A 26284-nucleotide genomic window follows, 5' to 3' on the forward strand; every position below is an offset into this window, starting at 1 on the left:
GGCTTGGATCAAGTCTACAGATGAGCCTTCTTGCATGCCTCTCTACTGTGTCCAAAAGTTTGATGAATAATGGGGGGGGGGCAGGTGATCCTGGAAATCTGATCTCTGGTTGGCCTAAGAACTTGACAGTTGATGTGACCAAGTAGTTGGGGTGGGGGGTTTCTCACAAGACAGCTTCTGGGAGCTATGTTTTATTGCAAGAATATATTTTTATGTTGCATATCACTTGTGTGCTCTACTTCTTTTGCTGAATATGTTTTTTATTCAATTAAGATTGTTGGATTAGTGCATTTTATATATTGAAGTTATGTAAAAAATGAACTTGACTGAAATGTGTACTATTCAGATTGATGTATTGGCTTATGAGAGCATGACCAATATAATAATTCCCCAAAACTGTAATGGAGAAGTAAGGCACCGATCACTACCCATCTACACGGACTCAGAGACCTCATTGAAACTCCCTCAAAGAAATTGTATGTCTTCACAAATGAGCACCACAGGTAGGACTCTTATCAACCTCACTTCTATTTTAACCTTTTCTGGGGGAAGCCCCTATGGCTATCCAGCTGATAAGTTGACACCCCCTCCATTCGGGTTAAGAATTGCTATTTAAGCCGAACAAATGATAGAACTCCCCAGAAGAAAAAACGAGCAAAACGATCATGACGTCATCATCGTTACAATGCACCGCGCAACTTCCCCCTCCCTGGGAAGGGGAAGGGGGACCCCCAACTTTTGGCATCAGTCGATGTGGGTGGAAGTTGCTAGGTTTACCGGGCACCTCGAGCCAGAACCTGGGCCCCTGCAGAGAGGGGCGAGAGCAATGGCCCCACAGAGACACCTTATATGTAATTTAGAAGTGTCTGAACCAGGGGTTTTCCCTCGGATCCGCCTCTTTCAAATCATTAGTCCGGTCCGTTAAGGGGCTGGTTCGGTCTTCCCATCGAGTCTTCCAGTCTGGTATTTTGAGTAGTCTCTCACCATCTGTTTGGTGATCAGGTGGCTCTTTGATTGTGTCCCACCTGCGTGCTTCATTTTGGCAAGATGGGACACCACCTGCCAAAATAAAGCATGTGGTGTCCCACTGCTTCATTTTGCTGGTGGTCCTCCTTTTCTTTTTGTCTCTTCGTAGGCATCCTGCGTTTTTTCTTGATGTGTCTTGTCCTTCTCTCGTGGAGGTTTCGGACTGTCGGTTTGACACACACTGTCGCCTTGTCTCGTGTGGTGCTGGTGGAGCCGCTACGGTTTACTTTTGGTTTTGATGATTCTTCTGCACGACAATGCCTGGGCTGTCTCGGGCGTTGTTTGCCTCCGGGCTGCTAATGCGCTGTCTGAGCCGTCCTGGTCTTTGGGACGGAGTGCTCTCGTTGTCTGTCTTTCCTTGGTTTGTTGGGCCCCTTCGGTTCGGTTGTGTTTTTTTCAATGCTTTTTCTTGTTTGTTGCAGCCGTCTATCTTTTATGGCGAAGATTGAGTCTGCTGATTGCTTTCCGAAAGGTCCTCGAGTTGTTGCTTGGTGGTCAGGCCGGGGGTACATCGCGTGTGGTGTCGTGTTGCGGCTCTCCGTTGATCTTTGCGCGCTACGGCTTCTATGTCCAGGGACGTACTTTGGGTTGATCGGTTTTTCCTTCTTCCCTGTTCTTGGGTGCGGGTCTCTCAGGCCTGTGTCGCTTTGGGGTCGGCGGCTGCAGCCTGTCTTGGACTTCGAGTTAAGATGTGAGCGTCGACCGTCCCCCGGATAAGTCCCCTCTTTTTTCTTTTTTTCGTCTTTGGTAAAGTACAGTAGCTCCAAGGAGCTGTAGTAGGGGCTCCCCCAGAAAACCAACATTGAATGTAATGAAATGCTGGTTACATTTTCTGGGTGAGTTCTTGAGGCAACCCTCCCTCCCTCCTCACTTGGCATTTTTTGCGTACTGTATTTTGATATCCAGCCTCAGAACTGGGGTGTGGATCGCCGGCACGGGGGTCTAGGGCTCCCTCTTCACCTTCTTGGTGAGGAGGGAGCTGTGCAGAAGTGCAGCACGGCTCGTGTGATGCATGCTTGTTTGCTTTGATTTCATTTGTGGAGTTCTGTCCACATCGTTTGTCTATTTTCGTTGTTTTTTCACCAGAATAGGGGGTTTGTTTTTGGGCACTTACCTTTCTAGGGTGCCTGTCTTAGTCGATGGCAGATATAGAATGCTCCAAAATCACATGTGCATTCTATAGACTATTGTTCCTTGTGCCTCTCTGAAGGTGCCAGGTTCTGGCTCGTGGTCCCGATAGGCTTGAACTCCCACCCACATCGACTAATGCCAAAAGTTAGGGTATCTTATCAGCCTGGATAGCTCCGGGGAGCCTCCAGGACTCACCAGAAAATAGCGTTCATTACATTCAAGGCTGGTTTTTTTACTGACCTTCATTTTACTTAAACATAATGTACCTTTAAATTTGTTTAAGGGTTAGATATTTTGTCTTTCACCATCTTTGATATCTTGCTTCATTCTGAGGAGTTGATCACAATAGACTCCACTACTGGCAGCCCTCCTAAATAATCTTTGCCTATCCTGTTCTCTTATGGCCATAATGCTGGCTATTTGTTTAATTTTTTTCTAGGTACTGTGCAGAGTTTGTAAGTTTTATGTACATTCATAGTATAAACTAAATGGTTTTGACATCTTGGTTATAATACTACCTTTGTGCACAGTAATTTCCATAGGTACAATATTTCTAGACAAATTTACAGCTTATGTTTTTAATGTATCCTTTAATCATATTACATTATTGATTACAAATAAGTTTATGCAAATACTAACTGGGATTTTTTAAATATGTTAATATTACTTGAAACTGTGTTATTTTGTTTTGTTTACTGGTAATTAAAATTTCTTCTTATTTTGTTATTCCATTTAGTGAGTGTTACGTAGAGAGAGAAGAAAATGAATCTGCAAATGATAGAAATGACCGAGCTATACGCATTGCCTGCTGGTGGTATAAGCAGCACTTCCGAACTCACAATCAAAAAATTGTCCTCATCACGAATGACTTCGGCAATCGTGACAAAGCTCGAGAGATGGAACTTGAAGCTTACACAAGTATGAATGTTTTAAAGGTTAATGTAAAATGGTTGTGCTCATATAAATACATAGTATATTCTGTATAGTTATTGATGTTAGACTGCATATGTCCATTTTATCACTCGTCTAATAGCTAGCTATAACTGATCATAGACAAGGCTCAATTATCCAGTTGAAATATGCATTTTATAATGCAATTATGTTTTTGGATTTGTACATATGCATTGCACATGCATATGTACATATGTACCATATACATATGTAACTGTGTCTAGTAACTCCTTAACCCTTAGACAGCGGCTATGGAGAAGTGGTCATACTTGCCTATGCCAAAAAAGAAAAGAGGTATAATTGGAATATTAACGCTGTATGCAAAATGTAAGAAACACAAAAATAAGTGAATATTTATTGTTTTAATGGTGGTGGAGGTGCTCTGCAAGACTGCATCTGGTACTTGTCATTGCCTGGTGCTCAACTTTGCTTGAAGGGGGGCCTGGTAGCCTGGTGGATAGCGCGCAGGACTCGTAAATTCTGTGGCGCGGGTTCGATTTCCCGCACAGGCAAACAAATGGGCAAAGTTCTTTCACCCTGAATGCCCTTGTTACCTAGCAGTAAATAGGTACTGGGAGTTAGTCAGCTGTCACGGGGCTGCTTCCTGGGGGTGGAGGCCTGGTCGAAGGACTGGGCCGCGGGGACACTAAAAGCCCCGAAATCATCTCTCGATAACCTCAAGAGGATGATGACACTGACAATCCATAAGACTGGGAGGCATATGGAAGGGCCTAAGGGGGAAAAAACAGACGATTTTTGGACCTGTAGATTCGGATATAACCTCATCCTGGAAACATCATGTATCTACTGTTAAACAAGCTACGAGGGATGATGGAAAGGGAAATGTTCTCATCCATGCTGGATTTGATATTTACCAGGAAAGAGGAAGAGATATTTGACAATTCAGTACCTTCCTTCCTTGGGTAAAAGTGGACCATCGTCCTTTTTGGGAATAAAGTATGCACAATGCATTATAAATCCGGGAAAGAAAATAAAGGAGGTTGAAGCAGTTGAAAAATATGATTTCCAGGAAGAGATATTATGGGAAAATTAGAAATTTCTTTAAGGAAATTGACTCGCACTCAATCCCGAATGACTCATTCCCCAGACCCCTTGTGCCGGCTACCCACACCTCAGTTCTTGAGGCTGATGCTATAGGCAGAGGTCGTGTGGCTCTGGCTCTAGTGTCTTTACAGCATTGTGCTTGTGTGTGGTGTTTGTTTCCAGGGGTGCGAGAGCCGGGAGTTATCTTCGGTACTTGGGCTGCATGCGCCTAGGGCTACCTTCCCTAGGTGCCCTGTAAGTACTGCCCCTTGGGGCTTGGGGCACCCTTCCACAGGCTCCTCGGGACCTGCCTCTGCTGGTCCGTTCTATCGTTCGGTTTCGGCCACCCGTTGGGGTCTTGGGTGTTCTGTTCACCCTTGTACCTGCGGGTAAGAGGCAGTTTGCACTGGTAGGGGAGCAGGGTGCTGCGCAGCTTCGTTTTCCTGACATAGCGACCGGCTCTGTTCCTTGGGGTTCGTGTCCTCTTGTGGGGTTTTGTTTTCTTTTTTGCCTTGCGGGGGGTTCTGTCCTATTATTCCACTGGTGTTTTGCCCTTCCACGGTTCTCCTCGGTAGTGCCCCCTGCTAGGTCCCCGTGAGTGTACGTTCCCTAGGGTTCAACTTTAGTAGCGCGCTTGGTAGTTTTGGGGTGCCGGTTAGCTGCACCCTGCCTGGGACTATCTGAGCGTGAGTCCTATTATAGTAAACGCTCAGGACCCTGGGAATCCCATGGGGGCGCATTGGTCCTATGGATGTGACCCTGGAGCCCCCACTCACTTTGTGCGAGTTTGAGGGTTGCTCAGTCCCCTTGTCTCGGGGTGACCCTCATTGTTTTTGCCTCCGCCATGCTGCCTGTTGGGTCGGTGATGCTTTCGACCCTGAGTCCTGTGAGTGGTGCTGCTTGCTTGTGACTCAATTTACCCAATCCTCTGATGATTCTATTCGGGTACAGGCGGTGCAAGCGTTACAAGCTAGATTTTGTCTTGGTTGCTCACCCGGATGCCCCGGGGCTGCCCCGCTTTGCTTTACGAGACCCGGACTTGGGGGTGGGGGTCGCTTCGATCCTGGTTCAGTCCTCACCTCCTCGTCCTTCTCCAGTTGTTCGTTCTGGTCCCCTCCCACCCCCCCCCCCTCCCCCCGCCTGCTTCGGCCTCGAAACGTCTGAGGGTTTCGGAGTCGAGGCAGGGGTTCCTTGATCATGAGACTCGGGCAGCTTCGGGGGAGGCCTCTTCCGGGAAGGGGGGAAGTGGCGGAGGCTTTAGAGTGTTGTCTTCTATCAGGTCTTGTCTTCTGCGGTTGTGCCGCAGAAGTGTTCTGTTCACCACTGGACCCTGCCTCGGTTTTTATTCCCTCTGAGCGGGGCTTACTGTTGCAAAAAGTGGTGGTTTTCTTTTCCCCCCTCTGCGTACTAGTTGGATTTGGTGTTGGGCCCCTTCCCGGGTTCGGTTCCGTGTTTCCCCGGGTGCGTTGTGTTCCGTCTTTCCGGAGGTTTTCGACTTATTGACGGCCTTTCGAGGTGCCATAGGCAATATCAGAGAACACTGTATAAACATCAGAGGTCCGCGGTTGTTCAACGTCCTCCCAGCGACTATTCCGAGAGAAGTTCCGGATCACCCGGGCTGTGGTGGGTATGTGGGCCTGCGGGCCGCTCCAAGCAACAGCCTGGTGGACCAAACTCTCACAAGTCGAGCCTGGCCTCGGGCCGGGCTTGGGTAGTAGAACAACTCCCAGAACCCCATCAAGTAGGTATCAAGCAGGTTATTGCATCCAACCTGGTGTGGTACAGGCAGCCCTTGCAGCATACCTCCTGCGTGACCTGGATTATGCCTCGGAGATGGATCCCTCGAAATTCAGGTTTGGGACTTCGTTCCTTTTCTGGCTCCGTAACGAGGTTCCGGAGTCTTCCTGGTTAGCTGACTGCCCCTTGTTTGTTTTGGACGCCTGGCATTTCTTCTGTCATTCCCACATGCTGGAGTGGCGGGAAGCTAACACAGTGAACAAACTTCCACAGTGTTTCAGGTTTTCCTGGGGGGCGATCTTGAGTACCTGAACGAGTGCTTGTTTGCCCCTGCCCTTCCATGTGATGTTGGCATTGTTCAGCTCCATGTGCAGGTTCCCTCCCTTTCAGCGGCGCTTGTTGCGGAGGACTTGCGCGCCCGGGGCCTTTTGGCTTCGGCCTTGCGGTTCTTTTCCCTCCTGGAGCTGTCCTTGGATTGGCTTGTGGAGGATGTAAGGGCGCTTGGGTCCGTCCTGGGGTCCGGCGCCTTGTCCTCGGTGGCTCGTTTGTCGGCTGCCTTATTGAAACTTTTTCGCCCCGATTTTGCGGGATGCGATTTCCCTGTTCTATGCTTCCCGGCTCGCATATTGGCAGGCGGTGCTGGGCTCCTCCGTGGAATCTGCTTGGGCTGTGGCTCTTAGGTTGTCGCATTTTTTGTACTTTTCTGTTTGAGGCATCTGCCGTAGTGCAGTTCATCCAGGCTGCTTCGTCTGCTTGTTGTCCGATGTCGGACTTGCTGGTTCTCCGGGGGGTCCCATGGGGGGGGGTCTTCCCGGAGAGGTCGTGCCAGGGCTCGGGGGTTCCTCTCGTCGTGGTAGGCCACTGGTGTCAGGGTCGGGTTCGGCACCTTCTTCGGACCCGCCCTCATCTGGGTCTGCGCGGTGATCGCTCTGCGCTGGGTTCTGGGTCTTGTAAGGGGCGCCGGCCTTTTCATGGTTTGCCCCATTGACGGGGCAATGGGGGGGAAGGCTTGCGCTGTTTCGCTCACGTCTGGTCCCACGATTCGTGGCATTTCGAGTCGTGTCTGTCAGTCTGCGGTGGTGTTGGGTAGCCCCCAGTCGGGGGCTACCTAATGCCCCCAGGGGCAGGGCTGGCAGGGCAGGTTTCTTCTCCTGCGCTCTGTCGGGTCGTCTTGGAGTGGGTTCGCTTGGGCGTGGTCAAAATGACGACGGTCCCTCAGATGGGTTTTCCCATCTGTTGCCGGTCCCGAAACGGGACTGCGCGGACTTGAGCTTCATTTTTGGACTTGTCCTGTCTGAACCCCCAGGGTTCTTTGCCCCTCCTTTTGGATGACTGCTCTGTCCCAGGTCCGGCTTCTGTTGGAGCCGGGTGCTTGGATGGTGTCCCTGGACCTCTGGGACACTTATTGGCATGTCCTGATTCACCCGAGGTTCCAGGATTGGCTCGGTTTTGTTGTGGGGCGTCAATGTTACCGCTTTCGTTGTCTCCCGTTTGGGTTGAACCTGGCACCTCGCGTGTTCATGCGCCTTACGCGACCAACACCCCCAAGTCCCTATATACAAAGCGGGGCAGCCTCGGGGCGTCCGGGGGAAGCGACAACCCGAGCGCGTTGCAACAACCTAAACCTACCCTGCAACATGCGAGCTGCCTGCACCCGAAGTAAATCGTCAGCAGACTGGGTAAATTGAGTCACGAACAAGCAACACGGCTCGCAGAACTCGGGGTCGAATGTGTCACCGACCCAACAGACAGCATGGCGGAGGCACAAACAATGAGTCACCCTGAGACAAAGGGACAAAGCAATCCTCAAACTTGTACAAAGTGAGAGGGGACGCAAGGGTCTCCTCCATCGGACCTGAGATCCCCCGCGGGGTTTTTCAGGGTCCCTAGACTGGGTCTGCTAAGGATTATCCCAGGCAGGGCACTGCTAACCAGCGCCCCAACTACCAAGCAAACTGCTAAAATCTGAACCCACAGGATGTTTCCACTCATGAGGGCGAAACAGGTGGTGCCACCACACAAACGACCCTAATATAAGGGGGAGGGAAACACAAGGCAGACCCACCCACCAGGCAAAAACAAAAATTAAAGAAAAACCACGCAAGTGGACAACGTACTCAGAGGGAACAGAGTCGGCCGCTGTTATAGGTGAAAACTAGCTACGCAGTACCCTGCGCCCCACCAGTGCTATAACTACCACTTACCCCAAGGTAAACAAGGGAGGAAAACCCCCAAACACTCGGGGCGGCCAAACGCCAAGCAGCGAAAGACCAACAGAGGAAGACCCAAGGAGATTTGTGGAAGGCAACCCCAAGCCCCAAGGGTGGTACTTGCAGGGCACTCAGGGAAGGTGACCCTAAGCACATGCAGCCCGAGTATCTGAGAATACTACTCCCAGCTCACACGACCACCGTAAGAGCAGAACTGAAAACAAGTCACAGCACCGAGACAAGACTGGAGCTGGAGCCACACAACCATGCACGATCCCATCAACCAAGGAACTGGGGCGGGGATAGCCGGCTCAGGGGGGCTGGGGCTACCCCCTTCCCCCTCCCGGGGAGGGGGGGAGCTGCACAGTCAGCGGCGTGGGACGTTATACTAGTTTGCTCGTTTTCTGTTGGGGAGTTCTATCCACTAGTTCAGCTTTTGGTAGCATTTTTAACCAGAATAGGGGTTTGTTTTGGGCGCTTACCTTTCTGGGTGCCTGACCTGGTCGATGGCAGACAAATTATTGGGATCGTCTCAAAGCCCTCCAAATGTACTCACTAGAAAGAAGACGAGAGGAGATATCAAATAATATACACCTGGAAGATACTGGAGGGCCAAGTACCAAATCTACACAGTAAAATAACAACGTACTGGAGTGAACGACATGGAAGAAAATGTAGAATAGAACCAGTGAAGAGCAGAGGTGCCATAGGCCCAATCAGAGAACACTGTATAAACATCAGAGGTCCGCGGTTGTTCAACGTCCTCCCAGCAAGCATAAGAAATATTGCTGGAACAACCGTGGACATTTTCAAGAGGAAACTAGATTTATTCCTCCAAGGAGTGCCGGACCAACCGGGCTGTGGTGGGTATGTGGGCCTGCGGGCCGCTCCAAGCAACAGCCTGGTGGACCAAACTCTCACAAGTCGAGCCTGGCCTCGGGCTGGGCTTGGGGAGTAGAAGAACTCCCAGAACCCCATCAACCAGGTATCAACCAGGTATCAAGACATAGAATGCTTCCAACCACATGGGGGTTTCTATAGGCCATTGCTCCCCTTGCCTCTCTGAGGGGGCCAGGTTCTGGGCGTGGTCACCGGTAGGCTTAAGAACTCCATACACATGACTGATACCAAAGTCTGACATTAGCACATCAGCCTGGGATAGCTTGGGGGAACCTCCGGGACTCAGCCAAAAAATGGCGTTTCATTACATTCAATGCTGGTTTTTTGGTCAATATTTGAGCGCAGGGATTTTGGTGTTCTAACAGGATACTGGCAGCCTGATGCTTGGTTAGTGTTCCTGGGCCTCGTTATTGTGTTGCATTGGATCATCTTTCTCAACCTGCTGTATCAGTCTCGTCTTGACTGCTTGCAGTTTCTCCTCCTTCCTGGTGAGCTTCTGTCTTTCCTTTTCTGTGGGTAGTTAGTTTCAGGGAACAATAAGGGGCTTTTCCCAGAAACCCTGTGCTCATCTAGTTCTGTTTGTGGGGTTGAGCTTTGGCAATTGTGTTGAATGTAATGAAATGCCAATTTCTGGGTGAGCCCCGATTGCTCAATGATTTTCCCCATCCCTTCCAGGTCGTTGGATGGTATGTTTTGTGTGTACATCTGCTCTGGAGCTGAGTGCTCAAGCCAATGAACAGTATGACCTTCCCCTTTCCCTCCCCAAATGAGTGGAAGAAGTGGGGCAAGTGAACACATTGTTGTTTCGAGTTTCAATCATTTGTTTACATTGTTGGGGTTCCAGTTCCTCCCCATTCATTCAGCAGGTCATGAGGCTTTGGTCTCTTTTGACCCAACAGTGGGCCGTATTGGTTCACAGACTTTTTGGGTGCCTTCCCAGGTCAGGTGGAGTAGTGTCACCTGCTGCCTGTGACTGTGAGAGGGGGTGCCAAGTTCTGGCTCAGGTCCCTGGTAGGGCGATCTAAACGCCACGGTTGATGTGATATAGTACAGTAGTTGGGAGCCATCTCGGCAAGATAGCTTCAGAGGGCCACCGGGATTCACCCACCATGACTGGGCAATTTTGCCCCTGTTGGGGGCCTCAGCCAGGAACACAGTTTAGAAGACAGCTCCAGTTCCACACTGAGTACACATGAGTCCAGGCCACCTCTCCAGTAGTCTTTGTCTTCTGATAAAAATGTTTAAATTGTTTATCAACTTTTAACGTTATTAGATTAGATTTAGTTAGAAACAAATGGTAAACATAAATTGTAATTTATAATATCCAACACCATTTTGTAATGATGTGCTGTAGAATACAGTACATGTTAGATTTCTCAGTGGCACTATAACATTGCAGTGTATGAATACGTGTCAAGTCTGACAGACAGGCCAGGATTACTGGATATTGTGGCAAAAGTAGAAGAGGAAAGAGATGAAGATGCCAGTCATCAACGCTACTTCTATCCACCTCATCGCTCCCTGGAAAAAATCCGTGCGGCACTTAAGGTAGTCTGAAATGTTTCTTCATTTGTTTCATTCTCCATTCACCCCTCTCTCCCCCCCCTCTTCCCCCCTCTCTCCCCCCCTCTTCCCCCTCCCCTCTCTTCCCCCTCCCCTCTCTTTCCCCTCCCCTCTCTTTCCCCTCCCCTCTCTTCCCCCTCCCCCTCTCTTCCCCCTCCCCCTCTCTTCCCCCTCCCCCTCTCTTCCCACTCCCCCTCTCATTCCTCTCTCCACCTCCCCTCTCACTCCTCTCTCCACCTCCCCTCTCACTCCTCTCTCCACCTCCCCTCTCACTCCTCTCTCCACCTCCTCTCTCACTCCTCTCTCCATCTCCCCTCTCACTCCTCTCTCCACCTCCCCTCTCACTCCTCTCTCCACCTCCCCTCTCACTCCTCTCTCCACCTCCCCTCTCACCCCTCTCTCCCCCTCTCCTCTCATCCCTCTCTCCCCCTCCCCCTCTCTCCCCCCTCCCCTCCCCCCTCTCCCACTCACCCCTTCCACTCTTATCCCCCTTTCTCTCATATCCCCCATTTCTCTTGTCATCACCCTTTCTATCTCATCCCCCCCTTCTCTCTCCCCTCTCTCCCCTCTCTCATCCTTATTGTCTCACTTGTCCCCATTGCCTTACCTGGTTGATGGGGTTCTGGGAGTTCTTCTACTCCCCAAGCCTGGGCCGAGACCAGACTTAACTTGTGAGAGTTTGGTCCACTAGGCTGTTGCTTGCAGTGGCTTGCAGGCCCACATATCCACAACAGCCCGGTTGGTCCGGCACTCCTTGGAGGAAACTATCTAGTTTCCTCTTGAAGATGTCCACTGTTGTTCCGGCAATATTTCTTACGCTCGCTGGGAGGGTGTTGAACAACTGTGGACCTCTGATGTTTATACAGTTCTCTCAAATTGTGTCTACGGCACCCCTATTCTTCATTGGTTCTATTCTGCATTTTCTTCCATATTGTTCACTCTAGTATGTTGTTATTTTACTGTGCAGATTTGGGACCTGGCCCTCCAGTATTTTCCACGTGTGCTGTATATTATTTGATACCTCTCCCGTCGCCTTTCTAGTGAGTACATTCGGAGAGCTTTGAGACGATCCCAATAATTTAGATGCTTTATCTCGTTTATGTATCCTGTATATGTTCTCTGTATTCTCTCTATTTCAGCAATCTCTCCTGCTCTGAATGGGCAAGTGAGTACTGAGTAGTACTCAAGATGGGGCAGGACAAGTGATTGAAGAGTACAACCATTGTGATGGGATCCCTGGATTTGAAAGTTCTCATAATCCATCCTATCATTTTCCTGGCTGCCACAATATTTGCTTGGTTATGCTCCCTAAAATTTAGGCCAGCCAGACATCTTTATTCCCAAATCCTTGACATGTTGCTTTCCTACTATGGGCAAATTTGATTGCATTTTGTACCCTTTATTATGTTTAATGTTTTCATTTTTCTGTATCTGAGTACCTGGAATTTATTGCTGTTAAACATCATGTTATTTTCTGCTGCCCAATCGAAAACTTTATTAATATCTGCTTGTAGCTTTTCATTATCTTCAGCAGAGGAAATTTTCATGCTGATTTTAGTGTCATCTGCAAAGGATGATACGAAGCTGTGCCTTGTATTCGAGTCTATATCTGATATGAGAATAAGGAAAAGCAGTGGTGCAAGGACTGTACCTTGAGGTACTGAGCTTTTAACTGCGCTTGGACTCGATTTTATATGGTTGACTGTTATTCTGTGTTCTGTTTGACAGAAAACTTAGTATCTAGCATTCTACTTTACCAGTTATTCCCATTGACCTCATTTTGTGTGCTATCACTCCATGGTCACATTTATCGAATGCCTTTGCGAAGTCTGTGTATACCACATCTGCATTCTGTTTTTCTTCTAAATGCCTCTGTGGTTTTGTCGTAATGGTCAAGTAGCTGTGAGAGGCATGATCTTCCTGCTCTAAATCCATGTTGGCCTGGATTGGTCTCCATGAAACTAGTGACCTGACTCCTGATCACTGTCTCAAATACTTTTATTATATGGGATGTTAGTGCAACTGGTCTATAATTCTTTGCCAATGCTTTGCTACCTTCCTTGTGTAGAGGGGCTATGTCTGCTGCTTTAAGCGCATCTGGTATCTCCCTCATGTCCAAGCTCTTCCTCCACACTATACTGAGTGCCTGTGCTACTGGCACTTTGCATTTCTTTATAAATATTGAATTCCATGAGTCTGGACCCGGAGCTGAGTGCATGGGCATATTGTCAATTTCTCTTTCAAAATCTGCCACGCTCGTGTTGATATCAGTTACATATACAGGGGTTTGGATATCACGCATAAAGAAGTTGTCCGGATCTTCCACTTTCATGCTGTGTATCGGGGTGCTAAACATGTCCTGTCACTAAAGGACTTTACTGAAAGTCCTTTCACTAAACATGTCCGAAAGGCTAAACGGCTTTAGTAGAAGTCCTTTCTGTAAACATGTCCAAAAGGCTAAACGAGGTGCTACGCCTTACTTGTCCCCATTGCCTTACTTGTCCCCTACCCCTCTCATCCCCCTCACTTTTCGTCATATGCAAATTTGTTTGTTTGTTCTATCATCTTTTATCATAAAATTTATTGTTTTAAATTAAATGTATAGGTTATTGTCTATTGTGGTTGTGATGCAGGGGGTGTCAACCTACATTGGTCATGATCTAAATTTACCAGAATCAGTTTTTTGTAATGATCATTTAGTTGCCTTGAGAATAAGACACTAGTGAAGTGATACAATCCTGGTGATGTACTCAAGTGATGTAAGGGACAGTGGTTGTTTAAAACTGCTGATAATTGCACTAGATATTGTCATCTCATTGGATGTGATTTTAAAGTTGGTCAAATTAATAAATCACTTCCCTCACTTCCTGTGTATTAATTACTTAAGTTTTAACTGCTTATATTATTTTATTAAATCTTGTAATGCTAGAAATAAATTGATTTTATGTAGAAATATTTTCACTAATATAATTTTTCTTTCAATAGTCTGGTAAACTTTCTCAAGGAGTATTGAAGACGTCACGAACTAACTTTCTTGAAGCCAATGTAATGGTAGAAGGTTTAGAAAGGACAATACTGATCCAGGGTCGTCTAAACCTGAACCGTGCATTACATGATGATACTGTAGCTATTGAAATATTTCCTGAAGATCAGTGGTCAGCCCCTTCAACTGTTGTAATTGATCAAGAGAAGCAAGAAGAGGAGAAAGGAGGTTAGAGCCTAAGTTCTATAGTAGAAGTGAGGACTAAACCACACCAGAAGACAAGGAGACGACATTTCAGTCCGTCCTGGACCATTATCAAGTTAATGGTCCAGGACAGACCAAAATGCCATCTCATCTTCTGGTGTTTGGTTTAGTCATATCTTCAGCCACGTTATTGTTACTCATCGTCTGTTTCTGTAGTAGAAGAATGCTTAATCTATTTATTTAACATTCCTTGTTAACACTGGCTATCTGGCCTCTTCATATGTTCCCAACTATAAATATTCTGGGCTTACTAGGCTGCTCAACAATGCATAAAATGTTTACAATAATTTTACGGTTTCTAAGTTATTCGTTGTTACATTGTTATTCGTCATTCATTATTCATCAACATTGGTGTAAAAATGTTTGCAAATGAATTTAAAAGAGAAAAATGCAAAAGCAAGAAATGCTTTTACAATCGCTAATGCTTTTCTCCACACGTTCCCAACAGTAAACATAGTGGGCTTCGCAGGCAGCCCACTATGTTTACCCACCTTCAACTGCGCCTATTGACCATGGTTGTTTCGTCGGTGGTGTGTATGCCAACCAGGGTTGATTTTAAGTCTAGTATAAGATCAAAAATTACCGTGACAACATGCGGTTCACATCAACTTCCTCAAATCTCCAGTAAACGGACACCACCTTGGGAAAAATTGTGAAGAACTGTCTTAGATGAAAGAGCCTCAATACTAACATAGCAGCCATGGGTAGCACGTGCATCAGCAGCTCACAGCTCTGCCATGTAGCTCGTGCTCACTGCATCACTTAATGATGATGAAATAAATAAGTATCTTCAATTATATATTGATGATAGTGGCATAGAAGACCCTGGCAGTGACCTGTCAACCAGTTGATCCACACACACACACACACAGCTGTCCTGGATGGTGGGTCGCCGGCTTCCTCTTCTGGGATTTTGGAGTTTGATCACCTGGTACCTTCCTCACACTGTGCCTTTTACAGATGCCTTGGCTCTCGACTTTATCACAAGCGATTGTCAGGCCGGTCAGAGGCATTGGTTCCCCCTCCTTCATATGGCGCACAGTATGGTGCGGGAGTTTCTGGCTGCGAAGCATGCGCTCTGGAGTATATGGATTCCTCTAGACTCCATTCAGACTGTTCTCCCATGGTTCATTGTCTCAACTGGGGCAGGTGGGGTATTCAGCTTAGTGACCGGTTCTGTTTCCCTGGAGACGTGCTTTTGCAGGGTTTTTTGTTTTGTTTTCCTGGTGGGGATCTGCCTGGTGTGGCTGAAGGACCACTTGTGTGATTTTGGTGGCTCTCCTCTAGGTCCCTATGATTGCATACATTACAGGGGTTCAGCTTTTGTTTGTTTGCTTGTTTTTTTTTTTTTGCTTGGTTTTATTTTTCAAAATAAATTTCATCAAAAAATGCGACTCGACATCCGATGGTGTCGTCGACTTCCGATATTTGTTGGTACACGTTCGGGTCGACCGAGCGCGTGGTTCCCGGTCATGCGGCCGACCTGCCTCAGTTTACTACAGCTGATCGCTTAGTGACGATCGCGCCTATAAGAAATTCCGCTTTTGTGGTGATTTTTTTTTTTGTTTTTTGAACATTAAAGTAATTATTACATATCACGCCATGAGTCCCAGGAAAGTCAGTGGTAAGGCTCAACATATGAAAACCCATGTAAGGATGACCATAGAGCAGAAACAAGAGTACAGAATGTCTTCCTCAACAATTAAGAAAATGTGTGCAGCATGGGAAGAATTGCAAACCTTTGCTGAAACGACTCACCCAAATCAAGCTGCAGTAGATCGTTGCCTTAACCTATTCAATGACACTGTGATGCATCATTACAGACAAATGTTAAAATGAATGGAAAAACAAATGTCTCTTGACAAATTTGTAGTGAGACAAACAAGCACTGAACCACAACCAGGTCCTAGTGGTATTCAGGCAAAACGTAGGAGAGAGAGTACCCCAGAGAAAACATCACTGCCTGATGTGATAATGGAAGGGGATTCCCCTTCTAAACAGTAACAACTCTCCTCCTCCCCCATCACCATCTTCCATATGCCATCAAGAGCCCTCCATGAAGGTAAGAGAAACTTTGGTACTGTATTGTAGTTAGAAAAAACATTGTATTCAGTATAAAATGTATTTGTATGTTAATATTTTGGAGGGTGGAGAACGGATTAAGTCAATTCCCTTTATTTCTTATGGGAAAAATCGCTTCGACTTATGATATTTCGACTTACGATCCGTCTCTGGGGACGAATTAGCATCGTAAGTCGAGGCCCCAATTTGTGTGTGTGTGTGTATACTGTATATATACCGTATATGTACTGTATATATATACTGTATATATACTGTATATATACTGTATATATACTGTATATATACTGTATATATACTTTATATATACTTTATATATACTTTATATATACTGTATATATACTGTATATATACTGTATATATACTGTATATATACTGTATATATACTGTATATATATGTATATATATGTATATATATATATATATATATATATATATATATATATATATATATATATATATATATATATATATATATATATATAATATGTATATATAATATATATATATATATATATAATATATATATATATATATATATATATACATATATATATATATATATATATATATATATATATATATATATATATATATATATATATATATATATATATATATATATATATATATATATGTCGTACCTAATAGCCAGAACGCACTTCTCAGCCTACTATTCAAGGCCCGATTTGCCTAATAAGCCAAGTTTTCATGAATTAATGTTTTTTCGTCTACCTAACCTACCTAACCTAACCTAACCTAGCTTTTTTTGGCTACCTAACCTAACCTTACCTATAAATATAGGTTAGGTTAGGTTAGGTAGGGTTGGTTAGGTTCGGTCATATATCTACGTTAATTTTAACTCCAATAAAAAAAAATTGACCTCATACATAGAGAAAAGGGTTGCTTTATCATTTCATAAGAAAAAAATTATAGTAAATATATTAATTCAGGAAAACTTGGCTTATTAGGCAAATCGGGCCTTGAATAGTAGGCTGAGAAGTGAGTTCTGGCTACTAGGTACGACATATATATATATATATATATATAATATATAATAAATATAAAAGTCAACTAATATTATATTTATATATTTATAGCATGTAGTGAAGATGAAAATGGTGATGAAGCAACTCTAAAAGAAGAGCAGGCTCTTCTGGCTTCTGGGAAAGGAGAAGGAGAACGTCAGCCAACGGGTTGTGTTGTTGGCATTATTAGACGGAAATGGAGACAGTATTGCGGTATCATTAAGAAGAATGAAATTGCCGAAGTAAGTGCTTTGTCTTGTGGATAGTATATCAGCCTGTCCTAGTAGCATTTGGGGAAAACAAAACATGTCTTGGACAACATAAGGTTTTGAGGAGAAAGTTACTTCTACTGTCTCCAACTTGTTATTGATAGTTATTTTTTTTTTTCTCTCATTCCATGTTTTTGAGGAGGAAGCCCTTGGTGGTTCCTTGGAGCTAGCCAGCAGGATAACTGCATGTACCATGCCCAAATCAGGCCCTTGCAAATCCAAAAATGCATATGACAGACTAGAATCAGAATTTGGTCAACTGTTTAGAGGCACAGAGTCTGGGGATACTAGAGCAACTCAGACCAAGAGGAAATATAATCAGTAAGATAGAGCATTCCAAAACGCACAACTACTAGGAAAATATTAGTAACTGTTGAAATTTTTTTCTACGCTTACCTCCTCTAGGAGGTGGACCTCAAACATAAAGAACTGCACACTGCAGATATTTCTACTCTAAGCATGAGCCCAATAGAAAAAGGAAAAGCGGGAGCAAACCGCCAGACTTCCACCACAAGGGTGAAAACCTGTCCACTTGGGCTGCTGGTTCCTCCTAGTTAACACTTTCGCGCTCTCGGCGCTCAAAAAAAAACAATACCCCAGATGCTTTCGGCACTTCGCGCGCCTACGCGGTAAGACCGAAAAGTGTACACTCTTTTGACTGTCCTGACAATAATTGAAGGCGCACGTATTTAAATTTGGTATCACTGTGTTCGCAATGAAATTGTCTATAAGAGCATACCTATAAAATGCCGCCCAAGCATAAGGAGTATCAACACCAAATAAAAAACTATGCAGATCACTCGCCGAGAGCGCCAAACAGCAACAAAATGTTTCCACTCTCTTAATGGTTGCGAAGCCTACAGTTGTCCTACATCGCTAATTTTGGTATCATTGGAATCACAATAAAATTCTCTACACGGACATATGCATATGAATGTTTAATATAGGTAATTGCCCACCCGCAAGAGTGTGTGAAGTGGAGAGTAGTTAGCCGTGAGCGCACTGGCGAAAACACAGGGGGGAAATCATGCTTGGAAAGTTTATACGTTTCCTGACCCTACTTTTCTATGTACGTATTTCTTTTTTATACCAATGTGTTCGCAATAAAATTTTCTATAAGATGAACTGTATAACATTTGTACAAAGCATGTGTAAGAGAAGCGCCAAATATAGAACCACGTCGCTCAGTATGCGTTCGCGGCAGAAACGAACGCATTGTTTTCGTTCGTTTGATGTTTGTCTTGTTTATACTTGTTGAAACATTTTATAATTTGTATGACAGTGATCTCAGTAAAATTCCCTACACAGACATATACATAACACATACAAATATTTCCCACGTGTTGGATATATCAACGGCTAAAGGGAACCCACTGCCACACGCTCGCCACACCCCCAAACATACTTTGTGTATTTTTTTTTTTACTCATAGAAGTTTATGTGATATAATATTCATTCTGGTACCAAAACATTCGCAAATAAATTCCCTACAAAACAAAAGTATCCCCATCCATTTCGGTTAAAAAATGGAATTTATAGAAATATTTTTTCGATGGACGAGAAAAGTAGGCTGTTATGCGGAATCGTAAGAGAAAACGGCGACGAGTTATCTCTAATCTAAAGCGCGAAAGTGTTAAAAAAAACATTAAAACCAATAAAAAAAATTATTAAAAAAGATCACATTTACAGACAATTGTATAAAGCAGAACATGGATGGAAAAGAATGGTTGAAGGGTTGACATCAAAGACCGTTTTCTGTAACAAAACAATTTATTAACAAGAGACTAAACTACTACAACATCGAGTTTACGTTACGTTAATGTCCATCCAGTGGCACTATAACAACAGCTACTTAACAACCATGAAATAGCAACAACTCCGGTCCATTGCTGCGTGGCTGAATACTGATCTAACCTGAACACAGTTGTGCCCACTGACGACACAATATTGCAAACAAATATTCGCAAGACTAAGTTTACACAACAGTGAGTGATTCGTTACATTACTATCCATCCAGTGGCACTTGCAAGACAGTTATTCAACAACCCCTCGCACTACGGGCGGATTGATTGAACTGAACAATGGTGCCCACTGATGACACAAGCTTGCAATCAATACTGTCACGGCTTCACGGTGACCAGATACTATAATCACAATCTTGCGGGTCCCCCAGGCGAGATACCCACGTAACTAGGCGGGTAGTCCAACACTGACTCCCCCTATCACAACCTAATGTGAACACTCTTTGCAACTCCCTGCAAGAAGTTGCATCTGTAAACAAAGCTAGGCAAGGTGAGATTCTGAAACACTTCTCCAATAATCCCCAAGTTACTTTACTCTCGTCTCCAGACGATAAACCAAAGAAATTGCCTTAATCAGTTACAAAATTGATTGTGATTAATTATGTTAATTGACTGTCAACAGCAGTCAGCAACAAAGTACGTTTACTTCTATGTTAATCACAAACACTTGTCTCCCTCAGACAACAACATGATGGTACTCTACGTTAATCACCAACACTTGTCTCCCTCAGACAACAACATGATGGTACTCTACGTTAATCACCAACACTTGTCTCCCTCAGACAACAAAATGATGGTACTCTACGTTAATCACCAACACTTGTCTCCCTCAGACAACAACATGATGGTACTCTTCGTTAATCACCAACACTTGTCTCCCTCAGACAACAACATGATGGTACTCTACGTTAATCACAAACACTTGTCTCCCTCAGACAACAAAATGATGGTACTCTACGTTAATCACCAACACTTGTCTCCCTCAGACAACAACATGATGGTACTCTACGTTAATCACCAACACTTGTCTCCCTCAGACAACAACATGATGGTACTCTACGTTAATCACCAACACTTGTCTCCCTCAGACAACAACATGATGGTACTCTACGTTAATCACCAACACTTGTCTCCCTCAGACAACAACATGATGGTACTCTACGTTAATCACCAACACTTGTCTCTCACAACAAGCCAACTTGTTAACAATAAGTCAAAGCCTCTTAAATTACATCACACTTGACTCCATCAAGCATTCAGTGAGTAATTCCTAATTAATGTCAAACGGACAATTAATTAAATCCAGATCGAGTTACGTTAACTAAGCCTACCACTATCTTGGTAGCTTCTCAACAGTCTGTCAAACTTTACTTTAATGAGCATTAATTACCCTAATTAACCCCGAGCAATTAATTAACTGTCACCAGGACTGATAAGTAATTATACATAAATACGTCTCACTCTACATTGCCTAAGCAGGTTTCATCAAACACTGTGAATTCACGGACGAGGTGTTAATTACCCTAATTAACATAAGTGCATCTTAATCCACTGTCACCAGACAGGATATGATTAATTCAACGAGTTACACTAGCTCCATGACCTCGCTTTACCGAGTCATCAAGACCTTTGACGTTAATTACTCCACTAATTATCATGAGCCACTAATTGCTGTACCACAGACAGGTAATTAGTCTCGAGCAAATTACGTTAACACAAATACTGTCGGACCTTCACAGTTCCTCCCCACTATGTAAATTCATGATGAGAATGCTAATTACACAATTAGCTAGCATGGTCAATTAGTTGTCACATGGACAATTAATTGCACCTGAAACGTATCTCAAGCTCAGCACTGTTTCCCTTAACAGCTCCCCTTCATTAAGTAATGTGCAACCCCTTATAATGTCAATTACCTCTTAATTAACTCTCACTGAATCCTTAAGTCATGAACACAACTTAAAGAAACACAAAGTAACCCCAGGTTACATAGGTCACACTCTCACAGGCATAACAAAAGAACTGTCACAGCCCTCTGCAACACGTTAATTACTGTACCACCACAGTAATGACACTCGGTTTGGCAACAACAAAGTATACCTACATTACTGCCCCCTAATCTTGCAACAGTTGCAAGGAACTACTGTGTGGAATCACTACTTTAGCAAAACAATTTTACGTTAACTCAAGACATCGTTGCTACCCTGACAGCTGGCACTAATTCTCATAATTAGGCAGATTAACCAAACAATTGCTTGCTCTCATTAAGTACTGTGAATTCCCCTGATTAATTAAAGGGACCTCCTTAAATTATCAACACAGCTCCTAGGGCAGTAATATAACGTACACAAACATCAACACTGCCCAAACACACAACATACGGATGTCATCAGCATACCCCACATGCTAATGACATCACTATACAATCAGTCGGCAATACCGATTACTGACTCGCCACACAACACCAATATATGCATATGAAAACACATGGGAATGGTACACACTAAACAATGATAATAAATTTAATAGCTTACCCTTCATGCATTACAACAACATAAAATTATACACACACACACACCCCCCCCCTCCCCCCCATCCCCCCCGGGTGTGAGAAGAGCAGCTGAGAAAAGGTATGAAAATGATATAGCTAATAAAGCCAAGACCGAACCAAAGCTACTACACAGTCACATCAGGAGGAAGACAACAGTGAAGGAACAGGTGATGAAACTTAGGGTGGGCGAGGACAGGTACACAGAATGACAAAGAGGTGTGTGAAGAACTCAACAAAAGGTTCCAGGAGGTCTTTACAATAGAACAGGGAGAAGTCACGGCACTAGGAGAGGTAGCAGCAAACCAGGTGACCTTGAAAAGGTTCGAAATTACAAGAGATGAGGTCAAGAAGCACCTATTGGAGCTGGATGTGAGAAAAGCTGAATCTGAAAGCTGAATATATGGAATCTCGCCATATATACTCACCGGATGGAGTATTGAAAGAGTGTGCAGGAGCACTTTGCTTGCCACTCTCCATAATGTATAGTAGGTCACTGGAAACGGGAGACCTACCAGAAATATGGAAGACTGCTAATGTAGTACCAATATACAAAAAGGGTATATATTGACAGGGTGACAGACAAGAGGCACTGAACTACAGGCCAGTGTCCTTAACTTGTATACCATGCAAGGTGATGGAGAAGATTGTGAGAAAAAACCTAGTAACACATCTGGAGAGAAGAGACTTCGTGACAACCCATCAACATGTGTTCAGGGAGGGTAAATCTTGCCTTACAGGCTTGATAGAATTCTACGATCAGGTGACAAAGATTAAGCAAGAAAGAGAAGGATGGGCGGACTGCATTTTTTTGGACTGTCGGAAAGCCTTTGACACTACCCCATAAAAGGTTGATGCATAAGCTGGAGAAACAGGCAGGAGTAACTGGTAGGGCGCTCCAGTGAATAAGGAAGTACCTAAGCAATAGGAAGCAAAGAGTTACAGTGAGGGGTGAGACCTCAGAATGGCGTGAAGTCACCAGTGGAGTCCCACAGGGCTCTGTGCTTGGACCTATCCTGTTTCTGATATATGTAAATGATCTCCCAGAGGGTATAGACTCATTCCTCTCAATGTTTGCTGGCGACGCCAAAATTATGAGAAGGATTAAGACAGAGGACAGCTTGAGGCTTCAAGAAGACCTGGACAAGCTGCAGGAATGGTCGAACAAATGGCTGTTAGAGTTTAACCCAAGCAAATGTAATGTAATGAAGATAGGGGTAGGAAGCAGGAGACCAGATACAAGGTATCATTTGGGAGATGAGATACAGTACTTCAAGAGTCAGAGAGAGAGAAAGACCTGGGGATTGATATCACGCCAGACCTGTCCCCCTGAAGCTCATATCAAGAGGATAAAATCAGCAGCATATGCCAGGTTGGCTAACATAAGAACGGCCTTTAGAAACTTGTGTAAGGAATCTTTCAGAACATTATATACCACATATGTCAGACCAATCCTGGAGTATGCAGCTCCAGCATGGAGTCCATATCTAGTCAAGCATAAGACTAAACTGGAAAAGGTTCAAAGGTTTGCCACCAGACTAGTACCCGAGCTGAGAGGTATGAGCTACGAGGAGAGACTACGGGAATTAAACCTCACTTCGTTGGAAGACAGAAGAGTTAGATGGGACATGATCACCACATTCAAGATTCTCAAGGGAATCAACAGGGTTGATAAAGACAGGTTATTTAACACAAGGGGCACACGCACTAGGGGACACAGGTGGAAACTGAGTGCCCAAATGAGCCAGAGATATTAGAAAGAACTTTTTTAGTGTCAGAGTGGTTGACAATTGGAATACATTAGGAAGTAATGTGTTGGAGGCTGACTCCATACACAGTTTCAAGTGTAGATATGATAGAGCCCAATAGGCTCAGGAACCTGTACACCTGTTGATTGACGGTTGAGAGGCGGGACCAAAGAGCCAGAGCTCAACCCCCGCAAGCACAACTAGGTGAGCGCGTGCTCACCTAGTTGTATGTGCTAAAGGGTCACATCTTGACCCTTTAGCAAGGTCCTGGTGTGACTCAATAGCCATGGCAGTATCCAAAGCAGCCAGCAACAGGGAGCCACGGAGCCACCAAGGTCCCATCTGACAGAGGCACTTCAGCACATTTACTCTTATTTTAACACCATTTTCATAACTCGTGTGGGCATTGGACTGCCTCTTTGTACATGTCTTCTTTGATGGTGGTAATAAATTGAAATATGAGTGATGTTTATTATGTGGTGTCTGTGGCAGAAATATAGGGCGACTTAAATTCTGTTTGAAAGACGTCTCTCTTAACAAAATTCTGTACGGTATAAATAAATAATGAAGCACTTCATTGATTTTATACTGATAACATTTGCTTGAGTCATACAACTAGTATATTAAAAGGTCTCGCCATTAAAAGATGTGGTCCCAAGCTATTAACTTGAAATGTTTGACCTCACTTAGCTGTATTATATTGTATAGAGCAGTAAAAATTATTAGTGTTGTGTGTTGACAATTTCATTCTTGCAGTCAATGCGGCACTTGTTCATCCCAGCTGATAAGAAGATTCCATTCATACGTATTGAGACAAGACAGCCTGATTTGCTGTATGATAAAAGAATAATTGTTGCCATTGATTCTTGGCCGAGAGATTCGAGAAACCCTAAGGTAAGACATTATTTGGAGTTAATGTAATTTAGCTTAAAACAGTTTTAAATTTGATGTCTTGTAGTACAACTAATAGAATGGAGGAAAATCCTGATAAATTATTCTAAAATAATTGTAATCGTCTAACTTTGGATTTTTATTCTCTTAAGGATATTATTGAACAAGAATATTAACAAGTCTAAATATATTACAAAAAAAGTGAAAGTAATGCATTATACATACATGGACATTATCTAGTCAAGCTCTCACGTTACTTCATCAAGTAACCAAATTTATATGCTGGTAAATTGATTGTGAAAAGTAGCAAAAAAAATATAAGTCCTGTATTGTACAGTAATGTCTATATTAACTAATTCTGTAATAAGAAATGCCAAAATGATGATAAAAAAATATTTTTTTCTGTGGGGGAACCCCTACAGTTTCCTGGAGCTATGAGGCTGATGTGTGTTATAATAGTCTGGGGCATCAGTCAGTTGGAGTTCAGCTTACCGGGGATCATGAACCTGGACCCCTCAGAGAGGTAAAGGGAGCAATGGCCTATAGAAACCCCAATGTGGTTGAGGGCATTCTCTGTCTGCCATCGACTAGGGTTAGGTCGATGCAGGCACCAAGAAAGGTAGGCATGATAAAACAAACTCCACTTGCTAAGAAAATGCGACCGAAAGCCTGACCAGGAGACAGAACTCGCTCTACAACTTGAGGAAACAAGCAAACATCACACCTCACCGCCACGCTGATTGTCCACGCAGCTTCCCTCCCCCACCCTTTCCCTTGGTATAAGTGGGAGGGGGGAGCGCCGGATGCCCTGTGCTGGCAACCCAAGCCATCCAGTTCATTGGCTGATGTGGTCTGGGGTGGACATTGACTCTGGCCTCAGATTTCAGTGGAGTTGTGTGCTGTAGTGGTGTGTTTCTGCTATGTCTGAGGCATGGTGGTCAGGTGTACATTGAATAATACTGAGACTGCATGCGCTCAGGGTTCTCTTCCCTGGGCACCCTGTAAGTACTACTCTTGGGTTCCAGGGTTACCTTCCATAGAACTTTCAGGAACCTCTTCTGTAAGGATTTTTGTGACTTCTGTTTGGCCTTGGGTAGGAAGTGGTATCATTTATTGGTAGGGGCACAAGGTACTGCACAGCTCGCCTAACTATGAGGCGGCTGGTTTCTGTTCCTTCTGGAGACATTGTCCCTTTGCAAGGTTTTTCTTTTATTTTTGTTTTCTTGCCTAAAGGGGGTCTGCCTGGTTTGGCTATTGGTCCCCCTTCTGTTGTTTGGGTGGCCTTCCTCTAGGCCCCCATGATTGGACACCTTGCAGGGGGTTCAGCTTTAGCAGATTCCCTTGTTAGTTTCGGCCCAGCTGTTTTGCACCCGTTTTCTACCTTGCCTGGGCTTCCCGTAGCAATCGGCCTGTGGGCCCTGGAAATTCCCATTGGGGCTCATTAAACCTATGAATGTGTCTTCTGAGTTCCACCTCGCCTCACGCGAGTTTGAAGGTTGCTGTGTGCCCTTGTCTCAGGGTGACAGTTTTTTACCTCTGTCATGCTGCCTGTTGGGTCAACGACACCTTTGACCCCGAGTCTTGAGTCGTGCTCACTGCTTGTTCTCCAATTTACTCATTCTGGTGACATCGATATTCGGGTTCAGGCAGCGTCCGCATTGCATGCTCATTTTAGGTTGTTGCAACATGCTATGTTAGTTGTCTACCCGGATGCCCTGTTTTGGTAATAGGAATTTGGACCTGGAGGGGTGTTAGTTGCTTCGACTTTGGTTCAGTCCACACTTGTCATCTTGTTCATCCTGTTACCCCTCCCCTGCTTCCGACTCCCAAACGTGTGAGGGTTTCAGTGTCGGGGCAGGGTTTAGTTGGTAATGAGACTCGGGCTGCTCCATTGGGGTTAAGGATGGAAGCATTTGAGCTGGTTCCTCCTGCCGAGGCTTCTGGGTCCCACCTGCAGGCCTCCCTTCTTTTCTGCCTTTCCCCTGGACTCTGCCTTTTCTTCAGGGGTAGAGAAAGGGAAAGGACTGCTCTGCCCTGGGTCCTGGTTTGGAGGATTCCGGGGTTGGGGAGGAGTTTTCCTGGGGGGTTTGGGCCCCCTTTGACACCGCTT

At 44.8% G+C, this 26284-nt stretch overlaps 1 protein-coding gene across 1 annotated transcript in view; it reads left to right on the plus strand.

Annotated features, from left to right (window-relative positions):
- Window positions 1–26284, plus strand: part of LOC123768081 (exosome complex exonuclease RRP44-like protein Dis3) — a 119109-nt gene that overhangs the window by 22462 nt on the left and 70363 nt on the right. The window contains 3 exon segments of the mRNA XM_069307083.1: window positions 13548–13773; window positions 16989–17158; window positions 24040–24177. Coding sequence (XP_069163184.1) covers window positions 13548–13773; window positions 16989–17158; window positions 24040–24177 — 534 coding nt within the window.

Source organism: Procambarus clarkii, chromosome 59 (assembly GCF_040958095.1).
Source record: "Procambarus clarkii isolate CNS0578487 chromosome 59, FALCON_Pclarkii_2.0, whole genome shotgun sequence".
NCBI lineage: Eukaryota > Metazoa > Arthropoda > Malacostraca > Decapoda > Cambaridae > Procambarus > Procambarus clarkii.